Raw genomic sequence first — 24177 nt, 5'->3', positions numbered from 1 at the left:
TATGCTCAGTTCCACTGCCTTTAATAGTCTTAGAATTTACTTTCAAACACGATTTTATAATCTTATCCTGAGTCTGGTGCTTTATATCCAAAACAGAAGGTGATTCAAGGAATGGGACAAAGAATGCTTCAAAAGACGTTAATGGCTTTGCTTATAATGTTTACTTGAGCTCTATATAAAACTGTTTTATCTAAAGCATGCTGCGTGAATCTGCCTTTACAGCTCTTGTTCTTGTCTCCTGTCATCTTTTAATAATCATTGTATTAAGCTCAGGAACCTGGCAAATGTAAAGAAGGGGTTATGTATGTATATTTATCACTTTATTTTTCTTTTGACAGATGACTTTAGGTCATGAGGAAGGAGCTGGAGCGCCTTGCTTAAAATGTAAGGATAAATGTGAGGGTTTTGAGCTTCACTTTTGGAGGTAAGTGTTCTATTCCCCTATACATTTATTGAACTGCATAATCAGGCACTTTATCCATCTTTTGATATAGACCTGCTACATAAATCTAGCAGCTAGACCAGCCTTTCTCAACATTTTCAACAAAGAGGGACCCTTGAATTTTTCAGGTCTCAGGTAACCCCTGCTAAAAATGACTATATTTACAACTCCTGATACATTTAGTGTGATGGTCAGTGGGATGAATGCTCTTTGCACTTGTGGACATTGGAATTGAAGAATTACCTTCTTCCAGATAGCTAAAAAGATCAATGGTGTCAGGGGAACTTATCTGAGAGGCAGAAATTGCTCATTTCTGGAGGAACCCTAGTTGAGAACCACTGAGCTAGACAGCTGCACTGTGTTGGTACATCCAAAATTTTCATTGTATATCGAAATGATCCTGGATCAAAACTGAAACTTTAATAATTGTGTTGGGTTATAAATAATGTATCATCTGTCCTTTATGAAACCCTTCTGGCAGGAGGTCCATTCCCTTATCAGGCATATCACTACCTACTCCCCAACCTTCTCCCCAGCTCAATACCTCCTCCACCACACGTCCATACCACAAAAAGCTTACATGCAATCGCTGACCCGACACCTCATTAATGCAGCAAGAATGTGCGTTCCTTGTCGCTGGCTCTCTCCCTCCCCTCCCACCGTTGCGGACTGGCTCCATAGAGTAAGGAGGGTGGCGGAGATGGAAGACCTGACCCACCAAGCCCACGACTCCCTGACAAATATTTACACCACTTGGGCCACTTTTCCCTCTCCTCCAAATACAGTGAATTAATGGGAGCATCAGGCTAACCGGCTGCGTCCTCTCCTCTCTCACTGTCCCTCGCACTAACCAACCCCCCCCCCCCCCAATCCTGCGCTTTTTTTTTTTTTCTCTTTCTCTCTTTCTCTTTCTCTCTTTCTCTTTCTCTCTTTCTCTTTCTCTCTTTCTCTTTTTCTCTTTCTCTTTCTCTTTCTCTTTTTTCTCTTTCTTTCTCTCTTTCTCTTTCTCTTTTTTTCTCCTTTTTTTTCTCTTTTTTCTCTTTCTCTTTTTTCTCTTTTTTTCTCTTTTTTTTTTTTCTCTTTTTTCTCTTTCTCTTTTTTTTCTCTTTTTTTTTTCTCCTTTTTTTTCTCCTTTTTTTTTCTCCTTTTTTTTTATTTTTCTCTTTTTTTTTTTCTCCTTTTTTTTTATTTTTCTCTTTTTTTTTTTTTTTCTCCTTTTTTTTTTTTTTTTTTTTTTTTTCTCTTTTTTTTTTTTTTTCTCTCTCCTCCTGTAGTATTGTAGTACCAGGGTATTAGGAAACACCAGTTACCCATATGCACCTACCTTTTTACCAGCCCTCCCCGGCCTGCTTTTCTGCATAACCCCCCAATCACTGTGTCCCTGAGTTGGTCCTCTTTAAGTCTCCTGGGGGTCTTGGGCACAGTGTGTTCCCCTTGGGGGTGCCTGACCCCCCTGCTCGTGTGCCCGGGGGCCCCCCTGGTTTCAGTCGTATGGTCCACTTTTTGACCATGATTTGGCCTAGGGGTTCCAAAGTATCTTTCTTTTGGGCGTACAGATACCCTCAGTTCAGACCCTTACTGGTACTTAAACGCTTTTTATAATGCACAAACCGTCCTATTCCTTGCTTTCTTTTTGCTGCTCGCTCTTGTGTTTTCCCCAATTGCACATCACCTGTTTACTAGCCATGAGTTACATGTCATTCGGTACTTGTTATTGTCCTCACTAATGATGTTTAACGCACTATCTTGGTTTTTATACACTCTTTGTAACCTTACTTGTATGCTTACAAAAGTTTTCAATAAAGTGTTTATTAAAAAAAAATAAAAAATGTATCATTCATTCAGAATATATTTCTTTAAGCTACTTTTAAATACCCAACAAGTGTTTTAAAAAAAATAAATAAAATGGCTGTGGTCACACTTGAGATTTCCCTTTTTTTTCTTACACCACTTGTCCACGTGATAACGTCACTGAGATGAAAAGTTAAAAAAGATGAACTGGAAAGCAATTAAAACCTATATGAAAGTGTTTTGGTTGAAGTTTCATGCTGGTATTAGTACATGAGTAGAATTGGTTAAAAAAGCCCCTTAGAAGTTGCTCTTCTGTATTTATACACTCTGTGTTGCCAGCAGACTTGGAAAGGGGGGATATGCCCCCAAAATTCGTATCGTTATGGCAAGCTACTATGTAAGGTGTGAGAGTGACCCATCATTCACTCTGTCAGAGGGATCTCGGTATAACTTTCCTTAGAGCCCTGGAAGGGATTGGCAGATGCCTAGGCTGGAGTGCTCTGTCTTGCAAGTCTGCTGGTAACGATGCAGAGTAAGGATTCTACTGGAGTTTACCAGGCTGTGTGTTTGGCCAAGAGTATAACCATACATCGGTCAAATGGTGGTCAAAAGAGCACACCTTTGCTGGGGCCGTGAGTGCATTTTTGTTTTTAATGATTTGTTTAAAAAAAAAAAAGTTTATTGTATTAGTGGTACGCTTCCCTTGTGTTCCCTTTTTTTGTTTTCAAGAGTATCTTGCATCCCCTTGGGTGGTCTAGGAAAGCTATTACTGCTGTATTCTCCTCCTGTCATGTTCTTGCGAACACCTGTACATGCAGAAGAGCCTAATTCACTCTTAAGGCAGCCATACATGGAACGAAATTTTGACCAGTTCAGCAGGGACCAGCTGAATTTTGATCCAATCGACTTCTTTACAACCAGCCTGTTTTTTTTTTTTTTCCTCATTGATCAGTGGTACTGGCTAAAAGCCAACTGCACTGCTTAGTGTATTCTGATGACGGCGAAGGCTTCCCACCATAAGAATACAAGAACAGTGGAAAGGATTCCTTCATCCACATTGAATGTGTGATTGGGATTCAGTTGTTGTGTTTTTTTTTTTTTTGACCCTCAAGTTCTTTGCCATTAGGATGCTTTGTTGAACTTCCAGTGACCAGTATGAGTGAGTGAGGGCGATGACACCAAATTTAACACACCTGCTCCCCATTCACGCTTGAGACCTTGTAACCCTTACGAGTCACATGACACTGTGGAGGCAAAATGGCTAATTTGGACATTTTTTAAAAGTTAAGCAGAATTGAAAACTTTTTTTTTTTCCAAAGAATGGAAAAAGTTTGATTTTGTCTATCTAACAATCCAACAAAAACCAGAGGTATTTGCACTGATGGCAACATTTTATATACTGTAGCTAGTTGAGAATACTGCATGTATAGTCCTTGAGGTGACACTGAAAGTGAAACAATTTTACTTTCCTTGTTATAGCTGGATTATAGATTTCTATTTTTCATTTTATAGAACTAAAATAGATTTCTCTTACGTCCTCCGACAGTCGCCGCCTCTTCATATTCGTCACATATGGGGTATTAGACTTTGCTCCGAAGGAGTAGCTAGGCAACAGAATATGTTAACATTAAAGCTTTTAACATATCCCACCCTCTAGGGGTGGTCCCCTCAGTCAATACCCTCCTACTTCCTGCAACCATATCTCAGTTTCAATGTCTAGCTTGTCAGGAGTGGCTGGCTCTCTCTGTGCTGGGGCTTTGTGCCCCAGACTCTTTCTTCTTTTTTTGATTTTTTGTTTGAGTTTTCTCTCTACCTTTCCTTAGCTGTTCTTTTTGTCAGCGTTAGTTAGTTCTTTGGATGAAGAGGATCATGCGGGCTGGGTCTCGGGCTGATCCCCCTGGTCGCAGGTCGTGGGTCAGTGGCTTCCCAGCCTGCCATCTAGCGTTCAGCCAGGTAACGCTCCTGGCACAGTGAACGACCCATCCCTGTTCGATGCAGGGATGATTGGTGAGGTGGCTACCTCACTGGACGCTGCGCGGTTTCTTAACCCCCATTCTGTGCGTCTTGTATGCGACTCTCCCTGCCTCATGTACAGCGGCTTGTTCGCCTGTGCGGGTCCCCCACGCCATTGTGAGGTAAGTGTATCTATGTGGGGACCTGTCTGTCTGGGGGGGTGTCAGTCTGGGACTGTGTAACCTGCCTCTGTTCACACTGTTTGTCTCCCTATCACTCGGCTGCATGCTGTGGGCTGCAGGGGGGGGGGGGGGGGGGAGCTGTGTGACACTGTGTGTGTCAGCCTTGTCAGTGTGAGAAGCTGTGTGCTGTGGGGCATGTTTTGGGCATGTTTGGGCACTATACAGCGATCGCTGCGGCGATCTGACATGTTTTTTTATACATGGATGACATGTGTGCATTACTGTACTGTGGAGCGGCGGTTTCGGCGCCAAACGGCGCCATTTTGCCTACACTCGCTCCGGCCGCATGTTCTACATGCATGGCGGCCATTTTCTTGTAGCCTCCCATAGGCTTTCATAGAGCGCCCTGGCAGCATCACTTCCTCTTCTCCAGGAACACCGATCGAGGCAGCGGCGAGGGTCTCCTCAGGTTATATCCTTCTTATCCATTGCCTGTGTCAGTTTTATTGTCCCTGTGGGGGTCTCATTGTGCTTGTGTGTGGTGCGGTGGGCTGCGCTCGCCACGCTTGTTAAAGGGGCAGTTAACCCTTTATTATCCGGCATTTGTAATAGGGGCAATGGATTCTCAGGAGGGCAAATTTCCTACCGCCTTGGTGGAAAGCCAGGGGACCGCTGTTTCCCCCCCAGGGGGGGATTTAGCCACTATTGTGGCTGGCCTTGCTGCTCAGGTGCAGATGCTGGTGGCTGCTCAATCTACTAAAAGACCCAGAGTTTCTCTTTCCTCTGATTCTGAGGGTGAAGGTGATGGGGCTGTTATGGCGGGGGCCTCCTTATCGGGGTCCCGCTCCTCCCTGGATCTAGTGGGGTCTGAGGTGGAGGCTGAAGTTGAAGGGGTTGATAATTCTCCCCCTGGCTCGCCTGAAGAGCTTGCAATCATGGACGAATTGATTGCTTCCATAAAACAAACGCTGCGTTTGCAGGATGAAGTGTGTCCCCCCGCTGCCTTGGCAGCTTATGGGACGCAGAGAAAACGCAGGACGCCGCAGGTTTTTTCCCTGCAACGATGATTTTCAGCGCGCTGTTAAGGAACAATGGCGCAATCTGCGCAAACCTTTTGCTGTACCAAGTAGGTTCAAGCTGCGTTATCCTTTCTCGCCTTCCACTGATGAAAGGTGGTGTGTGCCACCCCCAGTGGATCACGCAATTGCGGTTTTAAACAAATCCACTGCGATTCCTGCAGAGGATTCCCCTGTGTTCCGTGATGCCACGGATAGGAGATTGGAGTCTCTTGCCCGTCATACTTATTCTGTTACGGGTTCGATGCTTAAGGCTCTGTTTGCCTCTCTCATGGCGGCCCAGGCGGTCGCAAGTTGGACGCAGATGCTTAGGCGCGTCCTAGTGGCCGATTCGGCCTCGCCGGCGACCCTGGATATGGTGGATGGAATCCACCAGGGTGTCATGTATCTGTGTGATGCGGACTTGGACCTAGTCCCGTTGGCTGCACGTGTGCACAGCGTGGCGGTGTTGTCTCGCCGCCTGGTTTGGTTGAAATGTTGGTCGGTGGACCAGTCTTCACGTAAGACCTTAGCCAATCTGCCTTATGATGGGTCTCGCCTTTTTGGGGAGTCCTTGGATGTGTTGATTAAGGGGATCACCGGAGGTAAGAGCACTCTCTTGCCCCATTTCCCCAAGGCTAAGGGGGCTTCTGGGAAGAAGCATGCTAATTTTCGGCCCCCTCAGGGGTCCTTTCGTGCCTTTCGGTCGCACTACAAGGGCAAACCGTTCAAAGGTCAAGGCTCTCAGAAGAAGCCCTGGTCTGGAAAACAGAAGTCCGGTCAATCCGGATCTGCAGCCCATAACAGTGCGGCCTGAAGGTGCGCCCTCACCCAGTTTTGGGGTGGGGGGACGCTTGCTCGGTTTTCTTCAGCCCTGGTTGGCCCGCGTGCGGGACAGATGGGTTCAGGAGATCGTTCGATCTGGTTACAAGATCGAGTTTCTCTCTCGGCCGGAGAGCAGATTTTTTTCCCTCAAATCTTCAACTGTCTCCAGAGCGTTTACGGGACCTGCACCTGGCGGTGCGGGACCTGAGGGCTCAGGGAGTGGTAGTTCCGGTGCCTCATCGGGACAGATTTCGGGGGTTTTATTCCAATCTGTTCACCGTGCCCAGAAAGGAGGGCAAGGTTCGTCCAATTCTGGACTTGAAGGCTCTGAACCGCTCTGTGTGCGGGTTCGCAAGTTCCGCATGGAATCCCTGCGGTCGGTGGTGGCTGCCCTGGTTCCGGGGGAATTCATGGCCTCCATCGATTTGAAGGATGCGTATCTTCACATCCCCATTTTCGAGGGTCACCAGAGGTACCTTCGATTTGCCATTGCGGAGGATCACTACCAGTTCGTGGCGTTGCCTTTTGGTCTCACCTCGGCTCCGCGGGTCTTCACCAAGGTGCTTGCTCCGGTTCTGGCATTATTGAGGGCCCAGGGCATTTCTGTCCTGGGGTATCTGGACGACATTCTGGTTCGGTCTGCGACCAGCCAGGGTCTGGAGAAGGACCTGTCTGTCACGATGCAAACTCTCCAGGAGTTTGGTTGGACGATAAATTTTCCAAAGTCGACACTGAGTCCGTCGGTTCGTCTTCCCTACCTGGGAATGATTCTGGACTCGGTACAGGCGAAGGTCTTCCTGCCGGAAGAAAAACTCAGAACTCTTCAGGAGGAAGTCAGGTCCCTCAGGGACGTTCCGCACTCGTCTCTGCGGACGTGCATGAGATGTCTGGGATTGATGGTCTCGGCCTTCGAGGCGATTCCCTTCGCCCAGTTTCACATGCGGGGTCTCCAAGCGGAGATCCTGTCCATGTGGGACGGGCGACCTCAATCTCTGGATCTTCAAATCTCGTTGAGTCATCGCACCAGAAGAGACCTCCTGTGGTGGCTCCAGTCCCCGATGGTGTCCGGGGGCAAGTCGTTTCGTCCTATCTCGTGGACGGTAATCACCACGGATGCCAGCCTGTCGGGCTGGGGTGGTGTTCTGGGCGTTCTGTCCGCCCAGGGGACTTGGTCGGAGGGGGAATCCTCCCTTCCGATCAACATTCTGGAATTGCGTGCGATAAATCTCTGTCTTCATCGCTGGACGGACCGGCTGCAGGGCTGCCCGGTTCGGGTGCAGACGGACAATGCCACGGCGGTGGCCTACATCAACCACCAAGGGGGCACCAGGAGTGCCCGAGCGGCTCGAGAAGTGGCCGACATTCTGTCTTGGGCCGAGACTCATGTCCCGGCGATAACGGCGGTTCACATTCCGGGGGTGGAGAACTGGCAGGCGGACTATCTGAGTCGCCAGACCCTGGATCAGGGGGAATGGTCTCTCCACCCGGCTGTCTTCCAGATGTTGTGCGCGAAGTGGGGTCTCCCAGATGTGGACCTGTTCGCGTCTCGTCAACAACAAGGTGAGAAGGTTCGTGGCAAGGACGCGCGACCCTCGGGCAGACGCGTCGGACGCGTTAGTGGCCCCCTGGCATCAGTACAGGCTGATGTACGCGTTTCCACCGATTCAGTTGCTGTCCAGGTTCCTTCGCAGGTTACACTCGGAACGCAGCACGGTGATTCTTGTGGCACCGGACTGGCCTCGCCGGTCCTGGTACGCAGACCTCGTGAATCTGGCGGTCGACGCCCCATGGCGTCTGCCTCTTCGAGACGATCTCCTGTCTCAAGGACCGATATACCATCCTGCTTTACAGTCGCTGGCTTTGACGGCCTGGCTGTTGAGACCGAGGTCCTGAAGGAGAAGGGTCTCTCCCCAGAGGTCGTTCATACCTTGATCAACGCGAGGAAGTCTTCCTCGGGGAAGGTTTATTACCGTACTTGGAAGGCCTATTTTGCCGTGTGAGTCCAGGGGGTTTTCACCCCGCACGTACTCTGTTTCCCGAGTGCTGTCCTTCCTTCAAACGGGTGTCGATCAGCGTTTGGCGCTGGCTACGATAAAGGGTCAGGTGTCTGCGCTGGCCGTTCTGTTTAAACGTCCCGTGGCTTCCAACTCCTTGGTTGGCACCTTTGTTCAGGGAGTGCGGCATCTGGTTCCTCCTAGGAGGGATCCTCTGCCCCCTTGGGACTTGAATCTCGTTCTATCTGTGTTACAACGTGCTCCTTTTGAACAGATCAGGGAGATCTCGTTGTCTATGTTGTCCAAAAAGGTCGCCTTTTTGGTTGCGATCACTTCGGCTCGCAGAGTGTCGGAGCTGGCGGCTTTGTCCTGCAAGTCTCCGTATCTGGTTGTTCATTTGGATAAGGTGGTCTTGCGACCTAATCCTTCTTTTCTTCCGAAGCGAGTTTCGGAATTCCATCTTAATGAGGATATTGTCTTGCCTTCGCTGTGCGCGAAGCCTAAACATCCAAAGGAGGTGAGATTGCATTCTTTGGATGTTGTTCGGGCGATAAGGGTTTACCTTAAATCGACTGAGTCTTTTCGAAAGACGGACTCCTTGTTTGTTCTTCCAGAGGGTCCTCGGAAGGGCATGGCGGCGTCGGCCTCTACCATCGCCAAATGGATCAGGCAGACCATTGAACAGGCCTATGCTTTGCAGGGGAAGGTTCCCCCTGTGCCTGTGAAGGTGCACTCTACTAGATCTCTGAGTACGTCTTGGGCCTGTCGTCATGGGGCTTCTGTAGCCCAGGTGTGTAAGGCGGCGACCTGGTCGACCGTGCATACTTTCACAAAATTCTACAAAGTGGATGTTCAGGCATCGGCGGATGCTTCCTTTGGCCGCAAGGTTCTTAGTGCGGCAATTCCCTAGGGTCCCTTGTTGGGGACCTCTGGCTGTTGGGATAAGTTTTTTATCCCCTGGTTATTTCTTTTCCTGGGTTGTTGCTCCTGTTGAGCACTTGTTTTTCCTGTTGCCCAGCTGGTTTCCTTCCTTTGGTAAGGTTCCTTTCTTTGATGCGGTGACTGCGTTGCCTTTCGGCGCGGATGCGTTTCCCACCCCTCATGTTTGCACTGCTTTGGGACGTCCCCATATGTGACGAATATGAAGAGGCGGCGACTGTCGGAGGACGTAAGAGAAAACGGAATTTTTGTAAAATCTTACCTGTAAAATTCCTTTCTCTGAGTCCTCCGACAGTCGCCGCCCCGCCCCTCTTTTGGGGTTTGGTTGTATACTCTACTGCTATTCCACTGAAACTGAGATATGGTTGCAGGAAGTAGGAGGGTATTGACTGAGGGGACCACCCCTAGAGGGTGGGATATGTTAAAAGCTTTAATGTTAACCTATTCTGTTGCCTAGCTACTCCTTCGGAGCAAAGTCTAATACCCCATATGTGACGAATATGAAGAGGCGGCGACTGTCGGAGGACTCAGAGAAAGGAATTTTACAGGTAAGATTTTACAAAAATTCAGTTTTTATATAATTTTTAAATACTTTTTTTTTTTTTTTTTTTTTTTTTTTTTTTTAAGCTCCGAATTCATTTTTTATTGGGCAATGTGTTTTCAAGTTCCTCTAAAGAACAGGTCTAAAATTATCTAGCTTCATTGGTTTTATATTAACATTTTTTTTGTTGCACCTTTCTAGGTTATCAAGGTTTCTGCCACATACCTAAATTAGGCCCCTTTCACACACGCTGTCCATTTGTCCGTTTTTCATCCATCCGTTGACGGATGAAAAACGGACATCAATGCATCTCTATGTAAAAACGGATGACAACGGATGAAAGATGGATAACAACTGACGAAAAATGGATGACAACTGACGTAGTGTGAAAGGGGCCTTACTCTCTTCACTGACTCTTCTTCACTGACACTGGGCATGAATGCTGTCTAATGTAGATTACAAAGTGATTATAGTAAGCCTTGCTTTTCTGTGTGTGTGTGTGTGTGTATGTGTGTATATGTATATATGTGTGTATATATGTATATATATATATATATATATATATATATATATATATATATATATATATATATATATATATATATATATATATATATATATATATATATATATGCAGTCATTTGGTAGATTTCTAACATGTCCATTTATTGCTGTAAACTGCGGATTTCACTGATTCTTAATCACTGACCGTTGGATAAGCCTATTGGCCGATTAGCTGGGCACACTTGTAGCCAGACAAGCGCATACCATGATTTTGTCCAGATAGTTGGCGAGGAACAAAGGACAGCAACACCATTTCAGATGACTGTTTTGTACTAAATTTTATTTCCGACTTATGGAAGTTGTGACATCTTCTTCTCTTTCTGCAGTTTACCTTTTAACATGCCTGAGACTGAAAATTGAGATTTGATTTTAGACATTAGAAATTTAATGAGCATCTAAGAGCTCTTCTGGATCCTTTCCTGTATACATATAGATAAGTGGACCAGATGGTCTTCAGCCATTACTCTCAAGGTTTTTGACATAAAAAGTAAATTCAGCATTCATTAGATTAGGACTTGTAAAGGAATCATTTTTATTTTCTGTGCCTTATTTTAAAGGTAAAGTGGTGCATAATTTGCATCCCTTGCAGGGAACAGGGGTATGCATTCTGCTGTTTACACCTATGCTCATCATTCAGATGCAGTGACCCAAACAAATGGGTAATGCTTAAACCTCCATCAGTATAGAAACCTTTTCAGTACATTTTTCATACACCAATTGTTATGCTCTTTTACATTCTACAAACCTATATGTAAATAAGGACACATCTGTGTCAAGATGGCAAAACTGCTAGTTTATAGCAATACTGTCCATATGTTAAAGGGGGCTGTCATACTCCCAAAACCATTACATTCTGATATTCCTTTTGTGTCCAAAAAGGCTGGTAGCTCTATCCTTTGTTGTTTTTGGAAATATATCCATGCCATTGGGCTTCTTGGCTTAATGTCTATATGCCTTGCGTCACTAAACAATCAGCCTTTTAGTAGTATTTATCCCAAAAGCCAACCTTTATTATATTGCAGCTTACCTTTTCCTAGATGTGATGGCTGCATTCATCTTCTTTTTTGGCTTTTCTTCTTTTTTTAATCTGGTGATCCAGACAGTCTGTTTTTCAAAGGAACATGCTCTCCAGCAGAATGGAACAAGCTCTCCAGCAGAATGTATCAGTTGCATAGATGAGACCAATCATTTAACATTAGCAGGGGTGCTAACAATTTATGTATGTAAATCTTCATTCCAAAAGAAAAGGAAACGGTTTGCTAGAACTGCTTCTACAGAATTAGCTGACCTTTTGGCTTCAACTTTGTTAGTGTATTTAAATCTGCTAGTACATCTAACACTCCCCTCCCCCCAAGGCTGACAATGCTGCTATCCAAAGGTGCCCCGTGCTCATTTTATACAGAGTTGGGGCACTCTAATACAGGAGGTGTGGTACTGGCCAGATCACCAGGAGAAAACCTAATGAAAAAGCTTAACAAAGCAAAACTATTGCTGCTGCCACATGTAAGGATTGATCAGCTGTAGTATATTGCATGGTTTTGGGTTTAATACTGCATTCAGTTTAGCAGAGAACAGCAGACCCAATTTTTGGACAAAATATTAGTTAAAAGAAAAGCCAGTGTTTAGTCTTCAATAGGAGGTTCTACATTTTGCCACTCTATATTTTATCCTGGAGTTACTTTTTTGGGGATTCTGAACATGGTCTATGCTCCACCCTCTTATTATTTTGCTATCTTGAGTATATGAAGTGTGATAACTAATGTGTTTGAAACTTCTAGAAAAATATGCAGAAATTGCAAATGTGGACTGGAAGAACATGAGGTTGGATCAAATAACGAAGAGGACCGTAAAGTTGGCAAGCTGTTCGAGGATACAAAATATACAACTCTCATTGGAAAGTTGAAAACTGATGGGATTCCCACTTATAAGCGGAATGTGATGATTTTGACTAATCCTGTGGCAGCAAAGAAAGATGTTTCCATCAGCACTGTGACTTATGAATGGGCACCTCCAGTACAGAACCAAATTCTGGTAAGCAGCGGTGTTTTCCAGTTCTTAATAACGTTCCAGAATTTATATAGGGCCAACAGCTTAACAATGTAAAGGGAGACAGTACAATTTCAATATAATAAAATACAAGAGGGGTAAGGGGGCCATGCTTCTAATGGCTTACAATCTCTAATGGGGTGGGGAAAGTGGTACAAAAGGTTAACTGTGGGGGATGAGCTGATGGGAAGAGTTTAAAAGTTCAGTTGTTAGTTGGAGGCGTGATAGGCTTCTGTGAAGAGAATTTTTCAGGGATTGCCTAAAGGCAGCCAGAGTAGGAGATGGCCAGACAGATTTTGTTAGAGTGTTCCAGAGCAGTGTTTCTCAACACTGGTCCTCAGGGCACACTAACAAGCCAGGTTTGCAAGAAAACTGAAATGCATCACAAGTGATCCCATTTTGTGTGCTCAGTGATTGTAGTATTCTAGTCTGCATCCCCCCCAAGGTAATACCTAAACTCTGGCCTGTTAGTGTGCCCTGAGGACTGGAGTTGAGAAACACTGTTCCAGAGGATAGGAGAGGCTTTGTAGGTAATCTGTAGATGAGCATGGGAAAAGGAAACTAGAGAGCAGGAAGTCTAGGTAAGTGGAGAGGACTGTGTTGGTGATATTTGGAGACCAGATTGGTGATTTAGAATTGTGGATGGCTTTGAATTTTGGCATTTTGAATTTAAACTGCTGGGCAATTGGAAGCCAGTGCAGGGACTGGCAGAGAGGAGGGGTGGTGGCAGACACTGAGCGGTTGATAAGGTAGAGCAGTCTGGCAGCAACATTCATGATAGACTGAAGAGGGGAATCCTATGAGAAGGGAGTTGCAGTAGTCAAGGTGAGAAATAACAAGGGGGTGAATGAGTAGCTTGGTGGCAGTTGAAAAAAATATACTCCAAACCCTTCCTGCCAGCTGTACCCCTTCCTATAGACACACTCCTAAACCTTGTGGGCAGCCTTACCAGAAGAGTTGAAGCTGTTATAGCTGCAAAGGGTGGGCCAACTCAATATTAACCACTTTACCACCGGAGGATTTTGCTGTCTTCCGTCCAGGCCACTTTTTGCGATTCGGTGCTGTGCGATTTTAACTGACAATTGCGCGGTCATGCGACGCCGTACCCAAACCCATTTACGTCCTTTTTTTCCCCACAAACAGAGCTTTCTTTTGGTGGTATTTGATCACCTGTGCGATTTTTACTTTTTGCGCTATAAAAAAAAAAAGAGCGTTTATTTTGACAAAATAACAATATTTTTCACATTTTTTTTTTATATGAAATTCCCCCCCAAAAAAATGTAAAAATCAAATTTTTTTTAAATTTTTGGCCAATTTGTTTTTTGCTACATATTTTTGGTAAAAAAAATCACAATAAGCGTATTTTTATTGGTTTGCGCAAAAGTTATTGTGTTTACTAACAAAGAGAAAGATTTTTGTCATTTTTGGTGTTGTTTTTTTTTTTTTTTCGGGACTGCGACATTGCGGCGGACAGATCGGACCCTTGACTGACATTTTTGACACTTTTGGGGGTACCAGTGACATTACTGCAGTAATCAGTGCTATATATATATGCACTGTTACTGTAAAAATGACACTGGCAGGGAAGGGGTTAATGTATGCCTGGTGCTTACTGACGTGTGGGGGGGAGGTGACAGAGTGACACAAGGACAGATCCAGGGTTGAGCTATGCTGAACCCTGCAATCTGACCCTGCCTGTCACTTCAGAGATCCGCCCGCTGTGTTTACACACAGCGGGCGGATCTCCAGACTCGATCCCCGACGATCGGGTAAGAGCAGCGGCGATCGCCGCCGCTCCTCCCCTGGCCCGACTCCCGCTGTGACTGAAAACAGCGGGAGCGAGTCTCCGGCGGCACGCGCGCACCGCCCACAAGGGGCGGAGTCCAGCGACGTAGGTCTACGTCGCTGGACGGGAACGAGCCACTTTGCTGCAGTAGCAGCAAAGTGAGCGGGGGTAAAGTGGTTTAAACCCTACGGACTAAGACTAGGATGCCATTAAAGTTTGTGTATGTAGAAGCAGGTGCCCCAATACTTTTGGTAATTGTTTGTGTGTTTGTACGTAACAAACAATTGGCTGATTATCTGCTCTGTGGACTGATAAACGGCAGACTGATAAACGGGTTTTGGATAAAGTGATAAGTGTTTCAAAATGAAATCCAGGCACACCCATTGACCACACCCATTTTAATGAAGATCGGCAGAGAAGAAGGTGGGGATAATCGTGTTGGGTGTGGCAAAATGTTGCTAACAGTGGGAGGAAATTAAAGGGGAATGTTTAAATAAAACATTTGCCTACAATGCTGTGAGTAAGAAGTATGTAATGCACTGGTGGGATCAGAAGGTACTAATGTACACCGTGCCATATGTGAAGAACCTTATGACAAAACCACCTCCAGCACAAATCCTTTCCCCTACTTGAATTGTACCCAGGGTGTTGGTCAGTTCCCCAGGCCCCAGCCCCAGCTACCCACATTTTTAATCTTTGTCCCTTATGTAACAGTTGTTGGCATGCACCACAACATATGGATAATCATGATAGAACATGAGCAGCAAACAGCTAGCTTATTCACCTCTCCCCTGTATGAATACATATTGTGATGATTAGCTATGGGGGAGGGGGGGGGGTAGATGGGACAGGTTGGGTATGAGAGGGTAGATGTATAGGGTGATTTCAGCAGACAAAGGAGGGTATGGTCAGGTGAGATGAGTGTCAACAGGCCGCAAAACTAAAAAGTTGTCATTGCCAGATGTTTTCCGGTAAGTTGCCAGGTACTACACCTTTTACCGTGGCACTTTTTTATCTGAAGCCCGCCTCCTAAAGTGGAGACATTGGTTTACCCTTCTTTTGTACTCCTTACCTATTTATGTGTTCATGACAACAGAAAGCAAAATCCTGACCCCAGGGACCTCTGCTCCATAACTGTTTGAGATCAAGTGGGAATCTCAATATTACTCAATTGCATAGAGTGCAAGGGATTGTGACGTGAGAATTTATTACCCGACCCGTAATATAATGTTCCCAATAAGGAAGCACTATTTTATATTCCCCTTTTTACTGCTCAATATAGTACCTCCCTATCAGGTTTGTTACATCATGGGAAGGGGGGGGGGGTGAGATGTATCCTTGTACCCTCTTTTAGACCCTGCATACTTGTGGAACAAAGATCCATAGGTTAGAGTTTAGTAGACTGCTCTTGGTGACAGAACATGGGTTTCCTGTGTATTAACGATTAGCGAGGTCCAGTTAAATGTAGTAGAGGATTGCAGATTTCTCCCTGGCATTTGAATTGTAATGTCCACCTTTTTTGTGAAGCTGATTTGCGAAGTCTGTTTTTCACTGCTTTCTAACTATCCTTAGTATAGTACATTGGGATACAATGGGGAGCATGGCATTGATCGATTAAGATGTAGATTACAGAACACATAAATTCTGTCTTCTTTGGGATCTAAAAAATGTAATTTTGGTCAAGATAAAAACTCCCAATACATTTTTAGAGAACATTGCTGAGCATGTGTGAGAGGCTTTTTATTAAAAAATAAATAAATCTAACCAAATTTAGACTATTCTTCCTCCTTCTTCCTTTTTTTTTTTTTTTTTTTTTTTTTTTTTTTTGTTTTTTTGTTTAATATAAAAAAGGTCCAGTTACTGAATATGTGTGGGTTTTTTTTTTTTTTTTTTTTTTTTCCTTGCTTGTTCTTTATTTTGGTTTCCTGTATTCTATGATTTATGTTGTTGGTGTAATTGTCATGAAAATGCCATTCTTCTCTAAATTTGCTAATGCATTTTCTAGGCCAGGCGTTACATGGAACTGATTCCAAAAGACAAACAGCCTGTAGCTGGTTCAGAGGGAGCCCAATACAGGAAGAAACAGCTGGCTAAACAGCTGCCTGCTCATGATCAGGATCCTTCCAAGTGCCATGAGCTATCTCCTAACGAGGTGAAGCAGATGGAGCAGTTTGTGAAGAAATACAAAAATGAAGTCCTTGGTGTGGGAGATGTCAAGTTGCCCAAAGACGTGGAGGCACAGGCAGGTGACAAGGGCAAGCCTGACAATGGGGCCCGGAGCACACTCTCAACTGTCAAGGGGCCAGAAAACAAGGCAGCCACACCACAAGGATCTGCCTACGTGAGTAGTTCTAAAATATGATAAGTAGAAGCATGTTAACGTTAATGCTTTTCTTCCATTTTATTGGAAGCACTCATGTTTAAGTATTAAGTAACAAAATGATGACGGTATAAACCAATATACAAAGTACACTTATCTTATTTGAAAATTTCAAAAACAGAAGAATTTATTTTCAGTAAAAATGTGCTGTTACATTTAGAAGTACTATAATAAGGTTCAAGTAAAGTGAAGTGCTGTTATACTGTTATACAAATGCAATGCAATGTTTTACAAGTGAATTCCCCCCCCCCCCCCCCCCCCCCAGTATTACTAAAATATTTTTCTAGTTGACTGTCCCATGTACAGTGGATGTTTCAACGTGTATGTGTGTTGTGTTGTTGTTTTTTTTTTTTTTTTTTTTTTGGGGGGGGGGGGGGGGGAATTCACTTGTTTTCTTACTTTTTTTCTTTTTTCTTTTCTTTCCTTTCTTTTTTCTTTTCCTTTTTTTTTTCTTAGACATACTATTACTTTTTTCACTACTAATCACGTGGCTATTTTTAATGGGGGAGTACTGAGTAGGACATTGCATTGTATTTATAACACAGCGCCTCACTTTACTTGAACCTTATTGATTGTTGTGTTGATCACATTTAAAGGGGCTGGGGTTAATGGGTTGATTTTATTTTTTTTTTAGATCACGGTTGGTGCTGTTTTGAGGTGTGTATGTAGATTTAGAAGTACTAGCTTACTTCTATTGCCAATTTTCAAGCACATTTCATCCCCCAGCTCCAGCCTGGACATATCATACATAGTTGCATCCCTTATTTAGGATCTCGGCTGGAAGAAGCTGGCATGTTTAGCAGTAAGATATATATATATATATATATATATATATATATATATATATATATATATATATATTAACCCTCCCACAGTACATCGGTCATAGGACCAGTGTCCTCTCTAGGTATAAAGGAAATCCGGCAAGCCATAGGGAAGGTCGTTGTGAGATTCTGTGACCAGCATTTATTATACTTTGAATGAATTAGTGCTAATCCAGAATGAAAAGAGACTTTCTGGAACTCAGAAATATCAATGGAAACTGATGATTAAAGAATCCAAAATACATTTTCAAAAAATTCTAGGAGTTGTATTTAAAGATGTAGTATTCCGCCTCTGATGTCTGTCTGATAAGTAGGTAGGTTGACCACCTCCCTGGTAAGCCATTCAGAAAAACATGAAAGGGCAGATCATTTTAAAATCATGCATTTCTTTACTTACTGTTGTGCTGGAAATTACTCTTGGTAAAATATGTCTTCATTTCTTTTTCTTAAAAGCAAAGTATGGGTTTACATTTTGTTCCAGTATTATACTTGCCTAAGTGGATGCACCATTGGTCCGATGCGGCATCGGTCTCCTAGCACCTCGAACACTGAGAACCAAGCGAGCAAACCCCACCGATTGCTCGGTTCTGACAGCTGCCTGAGCAGAGAGCTGTGCGTCAACAGCTCTCGGCTCTGCCCCCTCCTCGCTCACTGGAGCGCTGAGCTGTGGAGGGGCAGGGAGGGGCCAGCTCAGGCTCTCAGCAGCTTGCTGAGATCCTGAGCTGGGTGTCTGTACAGGCGCCTGGCGGATCCTGACTTCCATTGTCAGGATGAAGTGGTGCCTGGACCAACTTCTGTGACTTCAGCAGAGAGTGGACTCAAGTCTGCTCTCTGCTGACAACAGGTCACAGGAAAAAACTAACTGCACTCCTGTGATCCATAGGAGATGTACAGCTAAACGAGCTTTGGTTGTACATCCCTACAGAACAGTGTTAATTTTGGCAGCAAATTTCAATTTAGTTTTAGTCTTAGTCTTAGGACTAAAATGGCATTTTAGTTTTAGTCCTATTTTAGTCTTCTGCAAGTGTTTTAGTTTTAGTCGTATTTAGTCAACTAAAACTCCAGTATATTTTAGTAGACTAAAACGCCCTACATTTTAGTCGACTAAAACTCATTTTAGTCATCTATAATCAAATGGGTGTAGTTCAATTGTAATTTGTAATGCATTATTTAAGCATTTCTCTACAATTTCCAAACTCATTATATACTACTGCTGGTCCTGGAGTGAAAAATCTAATATGTTATTATTTATGCTTTGAGCATGCACCAGTGTTAATTTTTGGCAGCAAATTTCGATTTAGTTAGTCTTTTGACTAAAATGCCATTTTAGTTTTAGTCGTATTTTAGTCTTAAGACTAAAATGCCATTTTAGTTTTAGTCGTATTTTAGTCATCTGAATTGTGTTAGTCGACGAAAACGTTTTAGTCGACGAAATTAACACTGCTACAGAAGACCTGTGTTTTTCAGGTGCGTTTCCATAGAAGGCAGTAAGCCTGGAATTCGCACCTGAACCACACCACAGTGTTCAGGAAATGCATAGAACTCTTTTTTAAATTTGCAATGAATTTGTACTGCCGCTGCACTAGAGATATGTGAACCGACTTCATAGAAAGCAGGTTTGGTTCACCTGAAATGCGAATTGGATGCGGTTCAAAACGTATCCAAATTTGTAAATGTGAACGGAGCCTAACTTTTTATTTTCATTTATTCTTCTTTCTGTAACAGAATGTTGGCAATGTTTTGTATGCCGTATGTAAAACAAATTATTGAACTGCAGACTTTTTTTTTTTTTTTTTTTTACACCAGACAGTGGTTCTGTTTCATATTTCTCTCTGGATAGATACTAGAAAAAACATGACATATTTACAGTTTGTGGTTAGATTTGTGTCACATAGTATTTATATTGCCACTTACAAAATTTATAGAAGTGGAAAGTATGTTGTTGTACTAAAACCGAAATATGTGAAGTCCAAATAAGAGATTTCTCATTATTCTTTCTTGAAACGAATAAACGACCTACAGAGTTTTGGTATTCCAGTAAAGAACATGAGAAGAAACATACCACACAAAAGTCTGAACAGAAAGGATATTTATACAACTGCTGGTAATATTTGAGTTACTGGTTCACTTTGAATTATTGATGCAGGTTTTCAGCAGTAGCATCTACAGAAAGGCACACCAGCCTGTGGGGTTGATTTACTAAAATTGGAGAGTGCAAAATTTGGTGTAGATCTGCATAGAAACCAATCAGCTTCCAGGTTTTTCTTTTTTTCCCTTATATTTTTTTTTTTTTTTTTTTTTGGTCAAAGCTTTATTGAACAAGCTAAAGTTGGAAACTGGCTACTATGCACAGCTGCACCAAATTTTTTTCACTCCAATTTTAGTAAATCAACCAGAGATTTATGGCCTTGAAGCTTCATAAACCTTAAGTATATAAATGCTGTGCATGTACCGAAAAGCTTTATATCCTAATTTTTTTTTCGTTTGACAAAATGGAGGCAAAAATTAATGGTAACACACTGGTCTCCCATCCCAGACTTTGGCCTGTTTTTCCCTTTTTTAACAATTCCAGGCCAGATATAGCATGTAACATGGACTGAAAGCATAATTTATACACTGCTCAAAAAATGAAAGTAACGCATTTTATTCAGATTATAGTATCAAATCAAAAAAAATCTTGGGATATTGATCTGGTCCATTAAGTAGCAGAGGGGGTTGTTAATCAGTTTTAGCTGCTTTGGTGTTAATAAAATTAACAGGTACACTAGATGGGCAACAATGAGACCACCTCCAAAGCAAGAATAGTTTTACAGGTAGAGGCCACTGACTGACTTTTTTTTTTTTTTCCCTACTCAACTTTTCTGTCTGTTTTTCACTAGTTTTGCATTTTTAGCTAGGGTCAGTGTAACTACTAGTAGCATGAGGCAATACCTGGACCCTGTAGAGGTTGCACAGGCAGCCCAAATCCTCCAGAATGGCACATCAATACATGCCATTGCCAGAAGGTTTGCTGGGTCTTCCACCAGTCTCAAGAGCATGGAGGAAATTCTAGGAGACAGGGAGTTACTCTAGGAGAGCTGGACAGGGCCATAGAAGGTTCCCATCAGCAGGACAAGTATATGCCCCTTTGTGCAACAAGAAACAAGATGAGCACTTCCAGAGCGCTACAAAATTACCTCCAACAGGCCACTTGTGTAAATGTCTCTGACCAAACCATCAGAACCAGACTTCATAAGGATGGTCTGAGGGCCCGACATCCTCTAGTGGGCCCTGTGCTCACTGCTCGGCCCCATGGAGCTCAATTGGCATTTGCCATTGAACACCATGACTGTGCAGTCTTCCACTGGCGCCCTGTGCTTTTGACAGATGAGAGAAGGTTCACCCTGAGCACATGACGGACGTGAAAGGATCTGGAGAAGCTGTGAAGAATTTTATGCTACCTGTAACATTGTTAAGCGTGACTGGTTTGGTGGTGGGTCAGTGATGGTCTGGGGAGGCATATCCATTGAGGGACTCAAAAACATCTACAGGCTACACAATGGCACCCTGACTACCATTGGTTATCTGGATTAAATCCTTGGACCCAATGTCAGATCCTACGCTGGTGCATTGGTTTCTTGGTTTCTCCTGGTGAACTACAATGCCCGGCGTCATGTGGCGAGAATATGCAGCTAGTTCCTGGAGGATGAAGGCATTGATACCATTGAATGGCCCCCATGCTTGCCTGACCTAAATCAAATAGAACACCTCTGGGACATTAGGTTTCGGTCCATCTGACGCCACTAGGTTGCACCTCAATCTGTTTAGGCGTTCAGTGATGCCCTGATCCAGATCTGGGAGGAAATACCCCAAGACACCATTTGTTATCTCATTAGGAGCATGCCCCGACATTTTCAGGCATGCATACAAACACGTGGGGCCATACAACTACTGCGTACCATTTTTGAGTTTCTGCAATGAAATTTCAGCAAAACTGCTGCATAATTTTTTCACTTTAATTTTCAGGGTGTCTTTGAATTCAGCCCTCTGTAGGTTGATAATTCTCATTTCCATCAAATGATGTGCCATCCTTTTGTTCCTAACACATTTCCCAGTCCACACCCTTATAGATATCCAGCATGAGATTTTTTTTTTCCCCATTGAGATCTGATGTGCTTTCAAAGTGTTCCTTTCATTTTTTTGAGCAGTGTATTTAAACCCAAGAACAATGTAATGCATTAGCAGTGCTTTAATGTAGTGACTGCATTCGTATTTTTTTTATTTTTTTCCCCCTTTATTGTGATCCTGCCATTAACATACTTCCTTTCCCAGGATAACTCATTCACTGATTTTACACTTTCGCTGATGAGACCATTTTGTGTTGATCGAAAAAATATTTCCCAACTGAACAGAGCTGCTTACTGAAATATACCCACAAACCGATATCTATACATTATACAGTCAGGTCCATAAATATTGGGACATCGACACAATTCTAATCTTTTTGGCTCTATACACCACCACAATGGATTTGAAATGAAACAAACAAGATGTGCTTTAACTGCAGACTTTCAGTTTTAATGTGAGGGTATTTACATCCAAATCAGGTGAACGGTGTAGGAATTACAACAGTTTGTATATGTGCCTCACACTTTTTAAGGGACCAAAAGTAATGGGACAGATTAACAATCCATAAATCAAACTTTCACTTTTTAATATTTGGTTGCAAATCTTTTGCAGTCAATTACAGCCTGAAGTCTGGAACGCATAGACATCACCAGACACTAGGTTTCATCCCTGGTGATGCTCTGCCAGGCCTCTACTGCAACTGTCTTCAGTTCCTGCTTGTTCTTGGGGCATTTTCCCTTCAGTTTTGTCTTCAGCACGTGAAATGCATGCTCAATTGGATTCAGGTCAGGTGATTGACTTGGCCATTGCATAACATTCCACTTCTTTCCCTTAAACTCTTTGGTTGCTTTCACAGTATGCTTCGGGCCATTGTCCATGTGTGAAGCGCCGTCCAATGAGTTCTGAAGCATTTGGCTGAATATGAGCAGATAATATTGCCTGAAACATTTCAGAATTCATCCTGCTGCTTTTGTCAGCAGTCACATCATCAATAAATACAAGAGAAACGGTTCCATTGGCAGCCATACATGCCCACGCCATGACACTACTACCACCACCATGCTTCACTGATGAGGTGGTATGCTTTGGATCATAAGCAGTTCCTTTTTCCTTTTTCTTCTCTTCCCATCACTCTGGTACAAGTTGATCTTGGTCTCATCTGTCTATAGGATGCTGTTCCAGAACTGTGAAGGCTTTTTTAGATGTTGTTTGGCAAACTCTAATCTGACCTTCCTGTTTTTGAGGCTCACCAATGGTTTACATCTTGTAGTGAACCCTCTGTATTCACTCTGGTGAAGTCTTCTCTTGATTGTTGACTTTGACACACATACACCTACCTCCTGGAGAGTATTCTTGACCTGGCAAAGTGTTGTAAAGGGTGTTTTCTTCACCAGGGAAAGAATTCTTCGGTCATCCACCACAGTTTTCTTGTGGTCTTCCGGCTCTTTTGGTGTTGCTGAGCTCTCCAGTGCGTTCTTTCTTTTTAAGGATGTTCCAAACAGTTGATTTGACCACACCTAATGTTTTTGCTAGCTCTCTGATGGGTTTGTTTTTTGTTTTTTCAGCCTAATGATGGCTTGCTTCACTGATAGTGACAGCTCTTTGGATCTCATATTGAGAGTTGACAGCAACAGATTCCAAATGCAAATGGCACACTTGAAATGAACTCTGGACCTTTTTATCTGCTCCTTGTAAATGGGATAATGAGGGAATAACACACACCTGGCCATGGAACAGCTGAGAAGCCAATTGTTCCGTTACTTTTGGTCCCTTAAAGTGGGAGGCACATAGACAAATCCATTGTGGAGGTGTACAGAGCCAAAAAGATTAAAATTGTGATGTCCCAATATTTATGGACCTTACTGTATACCATACATGTAAAGTGCTGTCTCTTCGAAGTACAAAAAAATAAAAATAAAATCTTATAATATCACCAACCCTTTTGAAAAATTACTATCAAATATCCGTGATATAATCCACACAAATTGTTTATGAAAAAATCCCATCACATTCTGGGCATTAAGCATTACACTCCCAAGGGAATTGATCTTAAAAATATTGTCCACAAGAAGTGAAAAAACCTTCATTACCACCACCACCTGTGGTTATTGTATGCTACCAGTGTGTGTTAAAGTGCTCGATGACAGGTACCTACTCCGCAGTCTGAGCAGTTCATCCCAGGGGACAAAGTATATGTAGCAATTGGTTGCATTCTGATTGATGGCCCTGTTCTCCCCAAAAACACTTTTATATGCTGGCTGTAGCTCCATCCCCTTTTTGAAGCCTAAATTATGTGTGTCAGGGGAATGGGCAATCAGCGCTGCGTGTTCAGTCATAGTAAAAGATCGCTCACAGGTGCAGCTCTGTGTATATTAATCTGATGCCTGAATGATCTTTTACTCTTTGATGCACAAGCATCACTGATTGTGTGTGTTTTTTTTTTTTTTTTTTTTTTTATTATTATTTATTTATTTTTTTAAAAATCTTAAATGAACACTCAGGGCTGCTGCTGTGTGTCTATCAGCGGCTGCTTTTTACATACAGTATCTCACAAAAGTGAGTACACCCCTAACATTTTTGTCACTATTTTATTATATCTTATTATTATTATTATTATTATTATTATTATTATTATTATTATTAATATAATAATAATATTTCAGGTTCTTATATAGCGCTGTCAATTTACGCAGCGCTTTACATATACATTGCACATTCACATCAGTCCCTGCCCTCAAGGAGCTTACA

At 43.2% G+C, this 24177-nt stretch overlaps 1 protein-coding gene across 1 annotated transcript in view; it reads left to right on the top strand.

The window, feature by feature from the left end:
• Positions 1 to 338: 338 nt before the first annotated feature.
• TES (testin LIM domain protein) overlaps positions 339 to 24177 on the top strand; it is a gene marked incomplete at its 5' end in the record, with an annotated part of 40530 nt that continues 16691 nt past the window's right edge. The window contains 3 exons of the mRNA XM_082256477.1: positions 339 to 424; positions 12065 to 12317; positions 16124 to 16459. Of these exons, the coding sequence (XP_082112603.1) occupies positions 339 to 424; positions 12065 to 12317; positions 16124 to 16459 (675 nt within the window). The remainder of the gene's footprint in view (positions 425 to 12064; positions 12318 to 16123; positions 16460 to 24177) is intronic.

This window comes from Pelophylax lessonae (assembly GCF_965119305.1).
Source record: "Pelophylax lessonae genome assembly, chromosome: 4".
Lineage (NCBI taxonomy): Eukaryota > Metazoa > Chordata > Amphibia > Anura > Ranidae > Pelophylax > Pelophylax lessonae.
This window is presented reverse-complemented; position numbering and strand designations above follow the sequence as displayed.